This window comes from Trachemys scripta, chromosome 1, assembly GCF_013100865.1.
Source record: "Trachemys scripta elegans isolate TJP31775 chromosome 1, CAS_Tse_1.0, whole genome shotgun sequence".
Classification (NCBI taxonomy): domain Eukaryota; kingdom Metazoa; phylum Chordata; order Testudines; family Emydidae; genus Trachemys; species Trachemys scripta.
The window spans coordinates 94,528,512-94,547,667 of NC_048298.1; the positions used below are offsets into that span (position 1 = coordinate 94,528,512).

Consider the following 19,156-nt stretch of genomic DNA (forward strand, 5'->3'; position numbering starts at 1 on the left):
TGTATTAAAATACACAGTGACACTCTAGCTGAAGCATCCTTTAATTACTAAATTACAATGAAACTCCGATAAAAGCATGTGTGACATCCGCATGAATGCCAGACAAACTCATTGCAATCAGTGCTCTTACAACAAAAACCAAATGAAATACATCAGGAGAAGAGGGGACAACAAGAGGGTTGCCTGGAAGAGGCCAAGCTCTCAGACAACAGAATGTGTTCCAGGGGTGTTCTAGGGCAAGTAGAGTGTCTGAGAGAAGCTGCACAGTGTTTGCCCACATTATAAACATCCTGCTTTCTTGCAATCTACTCCTTCAGTTACATGGCACAATCCTTCAGTTTTTCTTTGTTGCTGGCAGTGTTAAATCTTGCGCCTGCTAGATCATGTCTGCCTAAACATCGGTGATCAGAAGAATCTAAAAAGGTCTTTGACAACATGCTTGGATGCATGTACATTTCACCCTTTTACAAATATATTTGAGAGTGAACATAGTGATCATAAAAGTGAAGCACTAACAACATTAGTTTAAAGGCAGGTATAGCGCAAGCAAGCCTCCATCCCACCTTTCATGCACATAAAGCTCCTTCAATGCAACTCATCTGTGACTTGCAACGCCTGCTGCTAGTCAGATCCCACCCACTCACAAAAGAATGTTGACCATGCTGAGTTGTTTTGTGCACAAATGAGAATAGAAGGAGACATCTCCAAACCTATTTTCACTTGAGGCCTCCCAAGTCAGACTTTGAAACTACAGCTGACATGAAATTGTACTCACACTCTCTGAACCAACCACTTATGTCCCTGCCATTCAACCCGCATAATGCACCACGGAGACCTCTATGAACATTTCTCCAGATTAGTAGCTCCTGCTAACCATAAAGTCCTTTCTTTCCAATCAAGCTAATCTTTAAAACGTATGCCCGTTTCCAAGGCTAGGTCTACATTGGGGAGACGTGGGGGGTCCTAAGATACGCAACTTCAGCTACGCGAATAATGTAGCTGAAGTCGGCATATCTTAGGTCGATTTACCTGGCCGTGAGGATGGCGGCGAGTCGACCGCTGCCGCTCCCCCGTCGACTCCGCTTCCACTTCTCGCTGCGGTGGAGTTTCGGAATCGACAGCAGAGCGATCAGGGATCGATTTTATCACGTCTACATTAGACGCGATAAATCGATCCCTGATAGATCGATCACTACCCGCCGATCCGGCGGGTAGTGTAGATGTACCCCAAGACAGCATTGTTTACATGCAGAGGACAATGTAATGAACCTTGGCTTAAGTTTAAACTAATTTTCAGCTGAAAATATCCAATTTTTCTTTTTACCTCCTCCTGAACCCCCCCAAAAGTTACTCCAGCTGTGACCTGACCAAGGAGTGCTGCTAAGGCATGGGTCTCTGCATAGGTAGCCCTGGCCTCAGTTGATATTTAGGGGGACAGATCAACTGCTTGCTTGTTCAGCAAGATGAGAAAGGGAGCCCTTGCAGACCTTCCTGTCCCCTCTCTGTGCAGGTTTTAGAATTTGGTTCCTAATAAGAGGGGTTGTTTCTATGCAGGGTGGATCTGCGTGTCATGACTTGTGTGTTTCCACTAGCTAAAAATCAAGCTAAAGCTGTTACCCTGCATCTCATCTAGAAAAAAAGGTTAAATTTAGGAAACGTGGAATTAGCATGCTAGCTGAACCAGACCTAAACTGGACCACTTTTACTAAACAAGACAAACCCTTTTGGGAGATGCTGTACTGCTAACCTTATGCCAGTCACGCTTCTGAGTACGACGGACTCAGCCAGCAGCATGCATTAATTTTAAAAAAGTAAATAGATGTCCCAGCTTATTCACGGTGAGGATTATTTATAATGTTACTATCTTTCTACCCACTGGCCGGAGTCAAATGAGTGCTGTTTTCTTTTTAAATAATCGTTCAAGGATAGACAGTCCCTATGGTTTCTAGAGCAGCAGGAAATGTGCAGAACACTAAAGCCATCACTAAATGGAGGAAGGGACGGGGAGAGAAAGTGAAAAGTAACTGCTCATTGGGCAAAATGATCACTTCAATATAAATATTTTACATTTACAGTAAATAATATTAAAAATAAAAAAGACAAGGATCAATGCAATAATAACTTAGTTTACATGAAAATATTTTAAAGTTTTAATAAAGATTTTAATGTTCACAAATCCACAAATTTAAATTCTGCAGATGTGATGTATTATAAGGAATCTTCATCCATGGATAGCTTAAGGCCTCTCTAGTCCTATTTTATTCAGGTTCTTATACCTCCCTCATCATTGTAGTATCTGAGCATCTTCCAATAGTTCATTAAGTGATACGATTAAAATGTCGTTTATTCTTGCTCTCAGCCAGGCCCCCGTGTGGGGGTGGGGACGGGGGCAATTGTGTGTGTAGGGTAGGATTTTAATTTTGTTTTGTTTTGTGAAATGTACATGCTGCTGTGTGTGTTAGTGAAGGCAGGTTGAAGAAGTGTGCCTTGCACTTGGATCAGAAGATGGTGAGGTTTGTGATGGTCCTGACTTCTGGGGGAGTTCAGACCAGAGACTTGGACCAGCCCCCAAGAAAGCTGTCTCCTGAATCTGACACAAGAATGAGGGACAGACTCTTTAATTAGCATTTTATTATTTATTTTGCATCTGGTGGTGCCTAAAGGCCCCAACCAGATGCCATTGTGCCATGTGCTGTAGAAATATAGAGTAGAAGACAGTCCCTGCTCTGATGAGTTTGCATTTTGAAAGACAAGACAGACATACAAAAATAACAAAATAACTTGCCAAGAGCACATTATTTTGTAATTAGAGTACAATTTCCCCCAGTTTTTCCATACACATAACTGTCCCACCCCCAACTTCCACTCTTTCCAGCTACCACTTAAACCTCTTCACCGTCCTTGCCCACTGTGAGTGCCCTCCCCCATCAGCCTCATTTTGACAGATGGATGCCCCCACCCCCCCACACACACATACACAAACATCCCTCCAAACCACACACTGCCAAAAGTATGTGAAGGCCAGCTCTCAGCTGATTCCTCTTCCCACTGAGTGAGGTGAAACCCTCTCTTTCAGATTTGTATACTTTTTGCCCAAAGTTTCTCCTTATTGGAAAAAGACCAGTCTCAGTGTTGGAATAGATTTCATTGATTCCAAAAGGTACATAAAAACATCGTCTGAGAATAATGAAATTTTACTTTTTGTGGAGTTGTTCAAAATTCTTACAGCTAGTAGATCAATAACACTGGCAAATAATAATGGGGGAAGAAGACAGCTCTGCCTCATGCCTTCTGGTAATGAGAAGGATTCTGTGTTCAAACCATTGACTCTTACAGTGGAGTTTGGTTTATCATAGAGCTTTATGAACCCATTTCACAAACGCTCCACAGAAACCCATAGCCTATAGTCCTTGAAAAGGTCCAGCCACCACATCTGGTCAAAGACTCTGTCCCCAAGTAATGCCCGTACAATGGCCTTAGAGTTCCAGAAGGAGTTCAGAGTGAGTCGGGATGCTGCTTTCTCCCACAAATGTCCATATGCGCACAACACAACCCCCCACATCCAGTAGTTTAATGTTGGGGAAAAAAATAATGACTAGATTCAAAGGTGGATGGAATGAGCTCAAGCAATGTTTTGTTAGATTTGAGTTTGTTATTACTTATTAAATCTGGCTCAATTATTATCTATTAGATACAGTTCAGTTGATCATAGAATCATAGAATATCAGGGTTTGAAGGGACCTCAGGAGGTATCTAGTCCAACCCCCTGCTCAGAGCAGGACCAATTCCCAACTAAATCATCCCAGCCAGGGCTTTGTCAAGCCAGGCCTTAAAAACCTCTAAGGAAGGAGACTCCACCACCTCCCTAGGTAACACATTCCAGTGTTTCACTACCCTCCTAGTGAAATAGTTTTTCCTAATATCCATCCTGGACCTCCCCCACTGCAACTTGAGACCATTGCTCCTTGTTCTGTCATCTGCCATCACTGAGAACAGCCGAGCTCCATCCTCGTTGGAACCCCCCTTCAGGTAGTTGAAGGCTGCTATCAAATCCCCCCTCATTCTTCTCTTCTGGAGACTAAACAATCCCAGTTCCCTCAGCCTCTCCTCATAAGTCATGTGCTCCAGACCCCTAATCATTTTTGTTGCCCTCCGTTGGACTCTTTCCAATTTTTCCACATCCTTCTTGTAGTGTGGAGCCCAAAACTGGATACAGTATTCCAGATGAGGCCTCACCAATGTCAAATAAAGGGGAATGATCACGTTCCTCGATCTGCTGGCAATGCCCCTACTTATACAGCCCAAAATGCCGTTAGCCTTCTTGGCAACAAGAGCACACTGTTGACTCATATCCAGCTTCTCATCCACTGTGACCCCTAGGTCCTTTTCTGCAGAACTGCTACCTAGCCATTCGGTCCCTAGTCTGTAGCAGTGCATGGGATTCTTCCGTCCTAAGTGCAGGACTCTGCACTTGTCCTTGTTGAACCTCATCAGGTTTTTTTTGGCCCAATCCTCTAATTTGTCTAGGTCCCTCTGTATCCGATCCCTACCCTCTAGTGTATCTACCACGCCTCCCTAGTTTAGTGTTATCTGCAAACTTGCTGAGAGTGCAGTCCACACCATCCTCCAGATCATTAATAAAGATATTAAACAAAACCGGCCCCAGGACCGACCCTTGGGGCACTCCGCTTGAAACCGGCTGCCAACTAGACATGGAGCCGTTGATCACTACCCGTTGAGCCCGACGATCTAGCCAGCTTTCTGTCCACCTTACTGTCCATTCATCCAGCCCATACTTCTTTAACTTGGCGGCAAGAATACTGTGGGAGACCGTATCAAAAGCTTTGCTAAAGTCAAGGAATAACACATCCACTGCTTTCCCCTCATCCACCGAGCCAGTTATCTCATCATAGAAGGCAGTTAGGTTAGTCAGGCACGACTTCCCCTTCGTGAATCCATGCTGACTGTTCCTGATCACTTTCCTCTCCTCTAAGTGTTTCATAATTGATTCCTTGAGGACCTGCTCCGTGATTTTTCCAGGGACTGAGGTGAGGCTGACTGGCCTGTAGTTCCCCGGATCCTCCTCCTTCCCTTTTTTAAAGATGGGCACTACATTAGTCTTTTTCCAGTCATCTGGGAGCTCCCCCGATCGCCATGAGTTTTCAAAAATAATGGCTAATGGCTCTTCAATCTCACCCGCCATCTCCTTTAGCACCCTCAGATGCAGCGCATTCGGCCCCATGAACTTGTGCACGTCCAGTTTTTCTAAATAGTCTCGAACCACTTCTTTCTCCACAAAGGACTGGTCACCTTCTCCCCATACTGTACTGCCCAGTGCAGCAATCTGGAGCTGACCTTGTTTGTGAAGACAGAGGCAAAAAAATCATTGAGTACATTAGCTTTTTCCGCATCCTCGGTCACTAGGTTGCCTCCCTCATTCAGTAAGGGGCCCACACTTTCCTTGATTTTCTTCTTAAGGGATTCTTGGTGGGGTTTGGTCATTGCTATGAACTATTTACAGTTTCACCTAGTCTCTAAGGCCCCTATATACAAAGGATCTTAGGTGTCTAAGTCTTATTTATAGGTAGGACTGCAATACACACAGCTCCTGCTTGGCTTGGCTGCTGAATCCAGTAGGTGCCTAAACTCACCTGGCGCCTATGGTATTGCAATAAAAGTTCCCTAGTTGCCTATCTTTCTGCTTCTGGGCATGCTTCACTGTGGGCATCAGGATGCCTGTCTTCTGCCTAATCCCCAGAGCAATCCACAAAGCTGGGGAAGTTGTTCCTGTGATTTTCCTAGGTGCCTAAAAGTGAGGCATTGGAATACCTAAGTCTATTTGTAGATCTGGGCCTAATTGATTACATAATTAAATCACCTCACTGAAGACATGCCTTGGCTAGTATACCGTTCAGTTGTATCTGTCAGCAGGTCACTGGGATCTGTATTAGGAACATAATTGTTAAGCCCCTATTTTGCCTCTGACACATACCTTCCTTCCGGCTGAATCTTCACTGTGATCTAACATCTTGAAAGAGGTTTTTGAGTAGGACAGCTACTCCTTTTTTCCCAGGAGGAGCTAAACTAAAGAAAATGTAACCTAGCTACTTTTATTTAAGTCATTCAAATGACATTGGGTCATTTGAATGAGTATGAAATGCCTCCAAACATATGAATGTCTTTATATAAAAATTATGTTTTTCCTTTTTGTTGCTTTATTTCATCTATTAGTATTTGGTGTAATTTTATTTTATTAGCTCATGCTTTAAAGTAAAGGGAAACTTTTTGTTTGTTTGTTTTCCTCAGTTTTATTCCTTTCCCAGTCCAATTTGAGATATATGAATCAATGGCCCTGTAAGGCTACAAAACAAAAGCAACTGGGAGATATCTGCAAAAACTACATTAGATGTCCAAAGTGAGATCGATCTCAACTACTGCAGGACAGAAGGGCCTATGGAATTTTCACTCTTACCAACACACCTTGACATATTGTTTTGTCTGTTCCCAGATTTACTGCTTTTGTACTATGTTTCCTCTGGACTTTTCTCTGCCAGTGAAATACTTTTCTTAATCTCTGTTGTTCTCAGATTTTCTTGGCAAACTACCTGTTTTCTCTTACTGGGGAATTTAGATGACCCATGGTGTCATCCTCTCCTTTCGTGCTGGTTTAGTGAAGCAGATCTAGACATATTACTGTTGCCACATTGGTTTGCTAATAGGATACTCAGCAGCTGGCAAATGGCTGAATTCCTTCCCCAGTCTCTCCCTGCCCCAGGGCATGCTAAAGGCTAAAACACTCTCAATTCCTCTACACTGGGGGCCACTATAGTTTAATTTGTTTGATGTTGTTGAATTCAGATTGGGTGAGGTTAGAGCTCTGAAATTATCCCACCATCTTGTTGTACAGCCACTTGTTATACTGCTAATTGTACTCTTTATACCTCTTTCTCAAACGGGTGACATGATCCACATCTCCACTGAATGACTCCATTGACTTCAATGAGTGTTGGCTCGGACCCCACATGCAGAAAGTTTGTGTCTGAGGCACTGCAAAACCGTTGCTGACACCTAATGTCACTATGATTGTCTTTTTCTGCTGGAACACGTGCTGCCATTTTATATCCTGTTCATTGTATACATTTTCACACTCTTTTGATTGACTGTGTTCATTGAGGAAAAACTGAATGATCTTCCTTAGAGCAGAAAGGGAATGACAATAAAAAATGGACAGATTGTTCTCTAGGGCAGAGAATAGGGAAAGAGAAGACACTTGACCTTTTGGGTGAAACCAAAGCAAAGTATAATGGACCATCTTAGACGTGCCTGGGCCCAAACATACATAGGTTCCCCAAATTCTTATTCACATTGCAGATTTTAGTAGCAACCATTACCTTCCCCAGCATCTGAAATTAAACGTTCCTCCATTGTAGATGAAAAATGTCCTTTGACAAGTGCACCCATTTACTTTTATAAATTCCACATAAATGAGACTCCATTATGCCTCCCAGGGGATCAAAAGAAGGTTGTGCTGATGCTAAGGGCTAAATGGACCATCTGTCTTCTTAGTGGCTTTCACAAATTCCCATCCCTCTTTGCTGATGGCGAAGTTGCCAGCCTATGGATAAATATGCAGTACCCCTTCTTACTACAAATCATTGCTAAATTCCAATGACAGGTCTCCATACTCCTACCACGGAAGTTGAATAAAGATCAGGCTGTTACTCTCCCTCCCCCAAAGAGGGAAGCAAAGAGAGGTGATTTAACCATCGCGTTTGTAATGTCACAGCTCCTATTGCAGTGAAAGCGTTCGGTAAGCTTTATCAAACCTTTAACTCAGGTTGGCTCTGATTCATCGCTCATCCTGGTTGGATGCATTTGATTAAGCCTTGTTTATATGAATCCTAGTGTGAATCCGAGTTGGACATATTTTTAAACAAAATTTTCTCTTTGTGTCTGGTTTCCTCCAACCCTTCCTTCTTTATAGGGGTAGGGGCACGAGGGGGTTTACAATACCCAGTCAATCAATTTCTTGAGACCTTTCATTGTTAGTAGCTGAGGGGCATTGGCATGGGATAGCTAGCTCCAGGTTCTCCTAGCATTGATGACTAGGCTGTACCTCGGCTTGGCAGGATTCAGTTTCAATTGATAAAGGTCAGTCAACGTCAATGTCAGTGGACACATTGCAATCAATGAAAAAAAAATCAGTCTGTTGTCGGCTCACCTTGTGCCTGCAGGGATTGGGTGTCACCAGCTCTGTGGCAGCATAGCGGCCCTCTTTAGCCCCACTGTCACGGATCTGCTCTCTCACTCACCAGCTGGGGGTATTGACCAGGACCCCCTCTTACTTCTGTGACAGTGGGCTTGCAGAGGGCTCTCTGCATGACTGTGGAGCCACTGACACATGATCCCCGCAGGCGCAAGGTGTGTGTAGAAGAGGTGGCTGCGGTGCTGGTAGGGCAGAGTAGAGACCCCTAGCCAGAACTACGAGAAGAAGGAGTGCGAGCCCTTGAAAGGAGCCATTCAGAAGCCAGGTGGCTTTCCCTGCAGTTGGAGGCCGCAGACACTCTGAAGAAACTTGCATTAAATTAAAATTGATAAAAATGGGGGGGGAAGTGTTGAAAATAAAAATTGATTTTTTTCCATTGAAATTTAAAAAAAAATGAATTCTGCCAAGCGTTACTGGACGTGTTCTGAATCAATGGTGTGTGCAGGTGCAATGGGACTGGAAGACCACCATGTTTATTTGGGGTTTTTGGGGGGGGGGGGGTTTGAACCTCTCATCTCCCTGCTTCCCCGGGGGCAAGTATTGTCATCACACAGAGAGACCACCAGGGTAACCCAGAAGAGTAAATGCAATCACCTTGTCAGTTCAGGTCCCCAAAAGGGGACTGTTTTCTTTTAGAAGACCGAATTGGATTTTTTAGGTTAGATCTTCAGCTGGTGTAAATTAGCATCGCTCCATTGAAGTAAATAGAACCACACCGATGCACATTCTGCTGAAAAGCTGATCCTGTGTTTCTGTGATTATTAATTAATACATGTGGATTGTGGTAGCACCTAGGAGCCTCAGCCCTGGACCTGGACTTGGACTCCGTTGTGCTAGGTGTTGTATGTTATGCTACAGTAGAGTTGGGTAAAGTTTTGTAGATTTTGGTGTCCTTTGCTTATAATTGGAGCTTGGTTCAAAGGTTTCTATATCTCCTTCTCTCCCTTTTTATATCAGGCGAAACCCTCTTCACTTCCACCTCATTGCAGATGCTATTGCCAAACAGATCCTGGCGACTCTCTTCCAGACCTGGATGGTCCCTGCTGTGCGCATAGACTTCTATGATGCAGATGAGCTCAAGGTAAAGAAAAACAAAACAAACTCAAACTGTTTTTTTTTTTTTATTTCTACTTGATTTGTCTGGTTTTGAGGTAGCATTCTGATTGGCTGACAAGAATTCCAGCTTGTGTGTTTGAGAACTCAGAACTAACCAGAACTCTCTGTGTTGCCCAAAGTATTACAACTAGCACACTGTGTGATTAGTGCCACATCTAGTCCAGGAGCCTTAAAATTCTACCTGCCTTGCAGAAGATTTCTTGTCCTTCAAGATGAATTACATTGAATAAAATTTCTTCCCTGTAAAAGCAACACAGCTTTCTTGCAGAACAGATGGAATCTTAAGCCTCTCGTACTGTAAGCACTCAGCCTCCTAGCACTCCTGAGGCATGTGTATTAGTAAGGCCTTGTCTACACTCCGGGGGGGGGGGAGATCGATCTAATTTATGCAACTTCAGCTACATGAATAAAGTCGCTGAAGTCAACATACTTAGATCTACTTACTTGCGGGGTCCACGCTACGCTATGTTGACAGGAGACACTCTCCCGTCGACTTCCCTTGCGCTTCTCGTTCAGGTGGAGTACAGGAGTCGACAAGAGAGCAATTTGCAGTTGATTTAGCGGGTCTTCACTAGACCCGCTAAATCGAACACCAATGCATCGATCACCGTGCATTGATCCCCCGGTAAGTGTAGACAAGGCCTTCAGCTATGATTTTGGCATGGAGGTCACAGTGTTCATGGTAATTGTGAATTTTAATAATGTTTGAGACCTCCCACAGCAGCAACAGCTCCTGTGGGTCTGGCTCTCCGCTCCAGGTGTTGCGACCTGGTCCATGTGGTCACAGCACAAAGTAGGTTTGACATGTCTGCCCCTCCTTAGATGGAGATGGAAGGGTGCACGGGCCAAACTTGATCGGTGTTGCAACCTACCACCCAAAGTCACAACACCCAGAATGGGGAGCCAGGCTCAGCCCTGCGGGACACTGTTACAGGGTGAATGCAGAGTGGGTTTGTTCCTCCTCCTCCCCCACCTCACCTTGGGATGTAACCTTTCAATGACTGAGATTTTTCCCTGTATCTCTGCCATGAAATTGACTAAAAACGTGCACGACAAAAGTCATAGTAATAGTCTGAGACATCCAGTGCTTAATTTGTGCCAGGGCTGAACCCCAGCACCTCTAGGCTTGGCAGTCTATAGCCCTGGCACCTCTGGGCTTGCCTCATCAGTTATGAAAGTAAAAAATGTGTTTGAGCTCCAGTACCTAATTGCTAGGGCCCTGGCACCTATTTCATTACAAATTAAGCAGTGGAGACACCATAACAGCACACATTCTGAGGTGTATTGATAATTTTTTAGAAATAATTTGCTGCTTTGTCTGGACTGCCTTTCAAAAGGAATAATTATGAGGAAGGCTCTGTCATTGTAAAAAAATAAATAAAATCACTTATTCCAAACATAAAGTAATCATCTTTCCATAGCAGAATTACAGAGTTTTAATTAGATCACAGAGGTTCAACATTGAGTTTCAGAGCTGCATGTTTTTCAGCTGTGCAGGTAGATCCCGCTATTCAAAATTTAGGATTTGGAGATGGTGGCAGTAATTTGTATAGCATATCAATCTACTCGTTGCTAAACTTGATCAAGACTCTGTAGAAAGGGAAAAACAAATTTTAGCAAATTGCTGAACTAATTAAGGTAAAATCAAAGCACTCCACTTGCTAGGATCTTGAGAACAAAATGTTGTGGAAAGAGATGGTAAACGTGAAGATGATCCTTGAGCAAAACTTTGTTTATTGCTGTTTTCATTATTTTAATATCTTTTCCACATGATATCAACTTAGGTAGCTAGATACCTTCTTTAGTGCTGTGAACATTCATTGCAGAAAAGGATGTTGTGGTTTGTATGTAGGTATATTATATGTCCCCGATAGTAGATGGTAGGGCATAAACAGTACTGTTCAGCGTCTCAATTGGGCAAGATTGATCTGCTAGTCCTTTCCTCATTATCCTTTGGGTCTGTTCTGAGCTAGTTAGATTCATAGATTCATAGACTCTAGGACTCAGGGAGCCTAGGCACAGAGTATGAAATAATAATACTCAACATGGGTGAATGTGACAGCACAGAACCAGACCCCGTGACTGCAAAGAGTCATTGATATCAGTGGAGTTTTAAGGGGTGGGTACAACCCATGGCACGTATAATGCTGAATCATATCCAGATTCTCCTGCAAGTTTCAGCCAAGTTTGCAGTAGGATGTACCAGCATGTTTCTGAGGAAGAGCAGGTTGAAACTAAGAATATTCTATGGAACAGAAATTCCAAAACGTTTTTGTTTCAGAAAAATCAAAACATTTCCTTTTGATTTTTTCCTACATGAAATGGAGCAGTCAGATGCTTCCCAGCACTAGAAGACTCCTCAGGCTGCCCCTCAAAGTTAGGGGGTTCCCCTGCAAAAAGCAGGGAGCCTGAAAGCCCTGAGAGTCCTGGCTCTAGAGCAGGGAGTAAGGAAGCCCTGAGAGCACCATCCTGAGCTTGGGCTTCCAGGTACCCTGCTGCCGAGCAAGGAGCCTAGATTGTGAACCCCCTGCTAGCGCCGGGCTGCCAGGCTTACTCTGAGAGAGTCAGCATGGCAGTGCTGACTGGAAGCTGTGTGCCCTGGCACTGTGAGCTCCCCAGCAGCCCGCCAGGTTTCCGATGGAACCCTGCCTTGCGTTTCCACAGAAGTTTGTTGAAACCGAAACATTTCTGCAGAACATTTGGTTTCAACAAATTGGCCTTTTCTGGAGGGGGCAATAAAAGGCTACTCTGATGTTTCTGAGGTAATCTCAGTAGTGAATTTGGCATGACTTGTTTGAGTTTGTTTTTCACCGTACTTGTGGGAACCTTATTACCTTGGTCAGTATTAGGAAAGCATATGCGGGTTGTGGAAAAATTTGCTACCAGTTGTACCATTATCAGAAATGGCATATGCACGATAGAGTGTGTATTATGTTTGCTTTTAATGACCCTCTACTGTTCCATTGAAATCATTCAGTTCCTATGTGAGTCCCAATTGCTGAAGTTTTACAGCCAGCTTTAAGATGCTGTTAAGTATCTTTTTTATATTTTTCCTTTTATTCGCTGTGTTTTGTAGCACCATGTTAGCAGCTCAGAAATTAAATTTTTCTGTCTTTGCCCTTTCTCCATTTGGTAAACAGGGACATACACACCCATTATTCCTAATAGAGCAGGAGTTAGGAGTTTTTGTTTACTTCATCCATGATGCTTCCACAAGCCTTTTCACAAAGTCCTGAGAATAGTCTTTGGTTCTTGACTGCTTCTGCTGAGCCAACAGAAGGGGATTGTTTTGCCTAGGTCCTATATAAATAGTGTCTTTTGAGATGAATTTCTCAGCAGTGCAATGTTGTTTTCAAACAGCTGTTTAGGATTCAGAGAACACTCCCTACCAGATTATATACTTTAAAAAAGTAGAATTTGGGACTTAGAACATTTGGCAGATTCTAAAATGTATATTATTTTCCTTAGAGTTACAGCAAGTAGTGTCCCAGAGGAAGGGAGTGAAACTCAGGCTGTTGACTAGATGACATCTCTGTTAAGGTTTTAGAGAAGCTTGCAGGCCTACGCTGCAAGAAGAAGGGGATAAAAAAAGAAAGCAAAGACCACTGATTATCCAGATTTTCTACTCCCAAAAATCCCACAAATCTGGTTTCATCCTGCTACTGTGAATACTTCAAACACTCCTTTTTAAATCTGGAGCGCAGCGATTTGACTTTGTAATGTGGCACAGCTGTGTATATGGTTCTCTATTATACATCTATTCCTCCTTCCCCTGAGCCTTTTCCTTTTAAGGGATGATAAAGAAAAAGCAAAACAAAACAGAGATCTCAGACCCATGAAAATAGAATCTGTGTAAGAGAAACTCTATGGAAATGGATGCCTACCACTAGCCTTACATTATTTTAGATCTGGATTTATTTCTGTCCCACACTAATCTGGCGTTGTTTGTTACAAATTTTTAACATTAGACACCCTTAATCAGGAAATTCAGGTTATGAAAAATGTTTATGGTTAATACATTCCTATCATGTTAAACTTCCTGTACTGTTTTCCTTCCTTTGTCTTTCATTGCTACAGATTGGGTTTAAGCAAACTAGTTTTTGAAGGCCATGTCTCTTCCCAGCAAACTAGTTGGGAGGGAATCTGTGTCCACTAAAAAATGGATGGTAATTCAAAATCTGTAGCACAACAGAGCTCCCAGAAGATCTATTCATGCATACTCAGTAGCCTAAGTGCTACTTCCTCTGTCGTCCCAATTTCTTTGTGGTACAAACCAGTCCATGCAAAATAATAAATTAAAAATTCAAATGTTTTCCATCATGATTTAGACCCTGAATTTTGGTAAAAAAACTAAGATAAAAGCACATTGAATGTGGGTCTTGAGATTTCTTCTGTTCAATACAAGACTTGCAATGAAACAAGGGGGAATCCAGCAAGACAGACCAGAAATGACTGGACTGTCAGTCGCATGGATCGCTTTTGCTGCTGCTGGAGAAGACTTCCAGAAATACCCATGTGCCTACAATCCTGTTGCTAGAAGTGGGTGAGTGCACTACGAGCAGCTTTCCCTGTAATCTTGTCTCTGGAAGGGGAGCAGACCACCAGAAAAGCAAGACAAACTGCTACAACAGAGCTTTGTGTCATGGAACCTTGTTTTTTTTAAACGTTATGAGTCAATTTGAGATGTTGAGTGCAGCATTTCCCCACAGAGTTCTGCCAGTATACCCCAGTGCTGACCTGCAACAACCCCTAATACTCCTGCCTGGGGCCTGTCCTGAGCAAAGACTGCTAACTGTACTGTGTTGTGATATAGAGTTTTTGGGCTATTCACAGAAGTGAATTAAGAGACTCCCAAACTAATTGTCACCAATGTCCCAAGTCAGAATTTGAACCAGAGTTTCAAAAGTAAAGGCTTGTGCCCAGCCCAATATGCCAATTAATGCTCCCTACTGGCACCTGCTTGAGATCTTTTGTTCGTTTTTGTACCTTACCACTGTAGAAATTGTGAGCACCCTTTGGGGCTCCTTCTGTTATGGAACCAAAGGGAAATCAGTGCCCCCATTGCACCCTCACTGGTAAGCTACTCTTGCCATTCTCCTTTCTTTCATGCATAGACTGAGTAAATAATGAACCAAGCTTCCCCATCACCACCACGTGTGCACTACACACACATATGCACCATACTCTTTTCTGACAGTTCAACAGCATAGACTCCTCTTTGGTATTCCATACTTCAGTTTTGCCGTTATGGTACCAAGATATGCAGCATCTCAAGCCAAGAACTTTACCGGGGGATGAGAAAAGACAAATGACTGCACATGAGATTTTTCCAGAAAAAATAATCCAGTTTTATGAAAAGGATCCAAACCCACATGCTGTAAAGAGAAAGTGCTCAGAAATGACTGCTACATATGTGGTGCTTTCCAGTACTGCAACTGCATTCTATGGGAGCTTATTGCTTCTGAATCAGGGATCTGCTGTATTGAACACATTTTTTTCTCAAATGTAAGTATTATAGTAGATCCCTGTTCTTGGATTTATTCTCCTAGTGCACGACTCAGAGGGAACGCCTGTAATATAGTTTGAAATGTGGAGCTCTTCAGTGAATGGTGTGTACCTCCTATAACTGCTGATAAGAGATAAAGGTCAGCCCTTTTTCAGCCATCGGTTCTTTTCTTGCCACTAATGGGTGAGGAGCTGGAAAGAGAAATATTAGCTATGCTTTCTGGATCATGTAGACTGTTACATGTGTCTAAGGGATACCTCCCTGTCACATTAGTGATAGTGGGATGGCATTTCACAGTTCAAGGTATTTCTTTTGGGGACTGATACCAGGGATAGCTCAGTGGTTTGAGCATTGGCCTACTAAACCCAGGGTTGTGAGTTCAATCCTTGAGGGGGCCACTTAGGGATCTGGGGCAAAATCAGTATTTGCTCCTGCTAGTGAAGGAAGGGGGCTGGACTCAATGACCTTGTGGGGTCCCTTCCAGTTCTATAAGATGGGTATATCTCCATATATTTATTTAGTGGATTTACAAAGAACTGGAGTGAATATATTGCCATGTCCACCTGATAGGCTGAGCTAAGATGGCAGACTGGAAGGAATCCAAGTAAAAGCCTAAACCACTACCAGGGTCCTGAAGTTTTTAGAAAGCATCCTAAAGTGCTTGGTCCTAGCTTGTTTCTGACGAACAACTGCAATATATAGAAGCACTGCAGGCATGGATGTTTCCTTTTCCCTTCAAGAGTCCAAGATACCTTGCATTGTACGGAGAGGATAATAAAGAGACAGACTGAATCAGGAAGGACCATGCTACGAGCATTCAGTCACATGATGAAATGCTGCTAATTTTACCCATGACCTACCTGCCTCCTAATGAGACACCTTCCCAGAGCATTTAGGGTCTCAGTGGTTACAAGCCGCAACATATCTCTGACAGTGCATCCGTGTGTGATGGACCAAATTCAGTCTTTCCACATCTTCAATATCTATGTCAGTATGGGTTACAGACAGTCCTCCTAACTTTGGGTTTGTGTACTTGCTTTAGTGCTGAAGTTCATGAGAAGTCTATTACTTACGGGCCACCCCACAAATATAGTCTTTGCCATGATAACAAAGCTTTCTTTTGAGCCTCTTGATATCAGGGAGCTTGAGTTCCTAAGGTGAAGTTATATTACTAGTGGCAGTGACATCAGTTTTCACAGTAAACAGGCTTCAAACTCAAGTGGTTGTTCCATCTACAGTAAGTGTCACGAGGACAAGATAGTGCATAGGACTCACTCCTCCAAAGCTGGTGATGAAATTTCAACATAGTGTATTATAATTTGTTGTTAATCTTCTCACGTGCTTGTGCCTTTTCTCATGCAACTGTTTTCCACAACTGAATGGACCCCTTAGCTTCTGTCTAGAGAAGGTAAAAGCCATTAGAATATCTATCCAGTTTTATTGTTTTAACTGACTCTTTAAGAACTATATCATGATGTCTATCTGACTGCATTTCTCCTTTGTTATTCCTTAGGTAAGGATAAAATACAATACTACGCTAAGGTACATGTATTCAGAGTCATGCCAATGATCCTAGCCAGCCCCAGATTAGTTACTATCCAGGATATTTGCAGGCAGATACTTGGAGTTTTCCTTTAAATGCGCTATCAAAACATTACTCCTGGGACTTTGTTGCAATCTGAAGTTATATTTGTCCTGCCATTATTACAGAATCTGGGCCTGATCCTCAACTGCTGTGAATTGTCGTCGTTAGGATCCAGCTTGTTGTTTCTTGGTTTGGCGGAGCTCTACTCTCTCACCCCCATTATGTATTTATTTTATTCAGAATGTTTCTCTAGTTAGTTCTGTATTGTTTGTGAGAGATCTTGTCTCTTTCTATTGAAAACAAAAAAATAATACATTTCTGTACCATTACATTCAGTGCCTCTTTGGGTTATTGTTGGTGTTGCTTGCTCATAACTATAATAAGTTTTATTCATTATTAGTGTGTTTTTTCCCCAGACTGCATTCCTGGAGCTTTTAGTTTCCAAGAATGAGCATCTATTATCATAGTTACTGTTGGAAAAAAATAAAAATCTTTCCTGTAATTCTTGAGCTCTTAAAGAAGTAGTTTCAATGTAATAGATTCCCCACTCACCTGTCTTCTATCCCTGCAGGGATCGGAATGATTTATTTTTCTGCTAATACTTAGCTTTTGCTAAAAATAAAAGAACTGGTGGTTCCTAACGGGATAAGTCGTTTATTCCTCACCAGCAGGCAAGTGTGTGCCACCTGCTGTTGAGACTGTTACTGATACTGAATTTTGAGCTTTTGAAGTCCCTCTAGTCATGTTCTGGGAGCAAAAACCTAAAAGTAAAGAGGCGGGGGTGGGTAGAAATCTGTGATAATTACCTTCTGAATACAAAAATTACAGATAAAGACAGATTATCTATTTGATCACTCCATCAGAGTTATCGTGGTGTCATCAATCTGCCATTAGCTCCATATGAGCACCTTCTCCCTTAGAGCAGTTTCTTCTGCACCTCTTACCAGTTGCATCCCACTAGATTCTGTCCTATATGAGACACACATTAGAGTCTCCCATCTTAAAAGGGAAAAAATACATGCTCACTATTATTTTAGATGGTCACTTCTATGACAGGCATCTCTTGGCTAACACCACTAATTTCAGGTAAGGCTATTTTACCCACTTCTAACACCCTAATATAGGCTCATGAGACTTTTGCCCAAAAATCTACTAAAGCAGAAGCTCCCACTTCAACTATAATGTTGATACATGACTGATTGATTGTATTCTTGACCTTGCATAATAAATAATGTGCAATTATAGAGGAAAGCATATTTTGCTTTATTCTGGTCAGTGGACCCTGGTGACATACCTGTTTATATCTTGACATCATGCAAAATATAAATTGGATGGCTCCACACTGTGACCTCAAGAATTGCTTGGAAGCTTGCCAGAACCTCTGATGGCTGCAGCTAATGAGCATGTATTTGCGTACTTAAAAACCTTAAACAGCCTACAATTATAATATTTTCATGGATTTGAATTCTCCCTGATGGATTAATACAAACTGCTTGTTTTCGTTCACTATCAGTTATCGTATGCAGTTGAGCAATTGAGCTGTCTTTTCTTTGCATGGAGATGAAGGGAGAGGACAGCCGTGGATTGTGTTTGATGCCTGGACAAACTTGAGCCAGCTCTGTCTTACCTCCAGCTTTTGGTGAGATGCTCAGGTTTTCTGGCCTTTTACCTAACCCTTCTCCCATGTCTCTGCTTTTCCTGGTTGATTGCCAGAAAAAAAGGTGGTTTGCACCCTTTATCTCCAGCCTGCTTTGGGAGTCATAGAATCATAGAAGATTAGGGTTGGAAGAGATCTCAAGAGGTCATCTAGTCCAACCCCCTGTTCAAAGCAGGTCCACCCCAACTAAATCATCCCAGCCAGGGCTTTGTCAAGCCGGGCCTTAAAAACCTCCGAGGATGGACATTCCACCACCTCCCTAGCTAACCCATTCCAGTGCTTCATCACCCTCCTAGTGAAATAGTTTTTCCTAATATCCAATCTAGACCTCCCCCACTGCAACTTGAGACCATTGCTCCTTGTTCTGTCATCTGCCACCACTGAGAACAGCCGAGCTCCATCCTCTTTGGAACCCCCCTTCAGATAGTTGCAGGCTGCTATAAAATCCCCTCCTCACTCTTCTCTTCTGCAGGCTAAATAAGCCAAGTTCCCTCAGCGTCTCCTCATAAGTCATGTGCCACAGCCCCGTAATCATTTTCGCTGCCCTCCGCTGGACTCTCTCCAATTTGTCCACATCCTTTCTGTAGTGGGCGGACCAAAACTGGACACAATACTCCAGATGTGGCCTCACCAGTGCCAAATAGAGGGGAATAATCACTTCCCTTGATCTGCTGGCAGTGCTCCTACTAATGCAGCCCAATATGCCATTAGCCTTCCTGGCAACAAGGGCACACTGTTGATTCATATCCAGCTTCTTTTCCACTGTAATTCCCAGGTCCTTTTCTGCAGAACTGCCGCTTAGCAGTCGGTCCCCAGCCTGTAGCAGTGCATGGTATTCTTCCTTCCTAAGTGCAGGACTCTGCACTTTTCCTTGTTGAATCTCATCAGATTTCTTTTAGCCCAATCCTCTAATTTGTCTAGGTCACTCTGGATCCTATCTCTACCCTCCAGCGTATCTACCTCTTCCCCCAACTTAGTGTCATCCACAAACTTGCTGAGGGTGCAGTCCATCCCATCATCCAGATC

At 43.0% G+C, this 19,156-nt stretch overlaps 1 protein-coding gene across 1 annotated transcript in view; it reads left to right on the top strand.

Annotated features, from left to right (window-relative positions):
* The window catches only part of LARGE1 (LARGE xylosyl- and glucuronyltransferase 1), a gene marked incomplete in the record, with an annotated part of 377,692 nt that overhangs the window by 190,201 nt on the left and 168,335 nt on the right, over positions 1-19,156 (top strand). Inside the window, 1 exon segment of the mRNA XM_034777934.1 lies at positions 9,224-9,347. Coding sequence (XP_034633825.1) covers positions 9,224-9,347 — 124 coding nt within the window.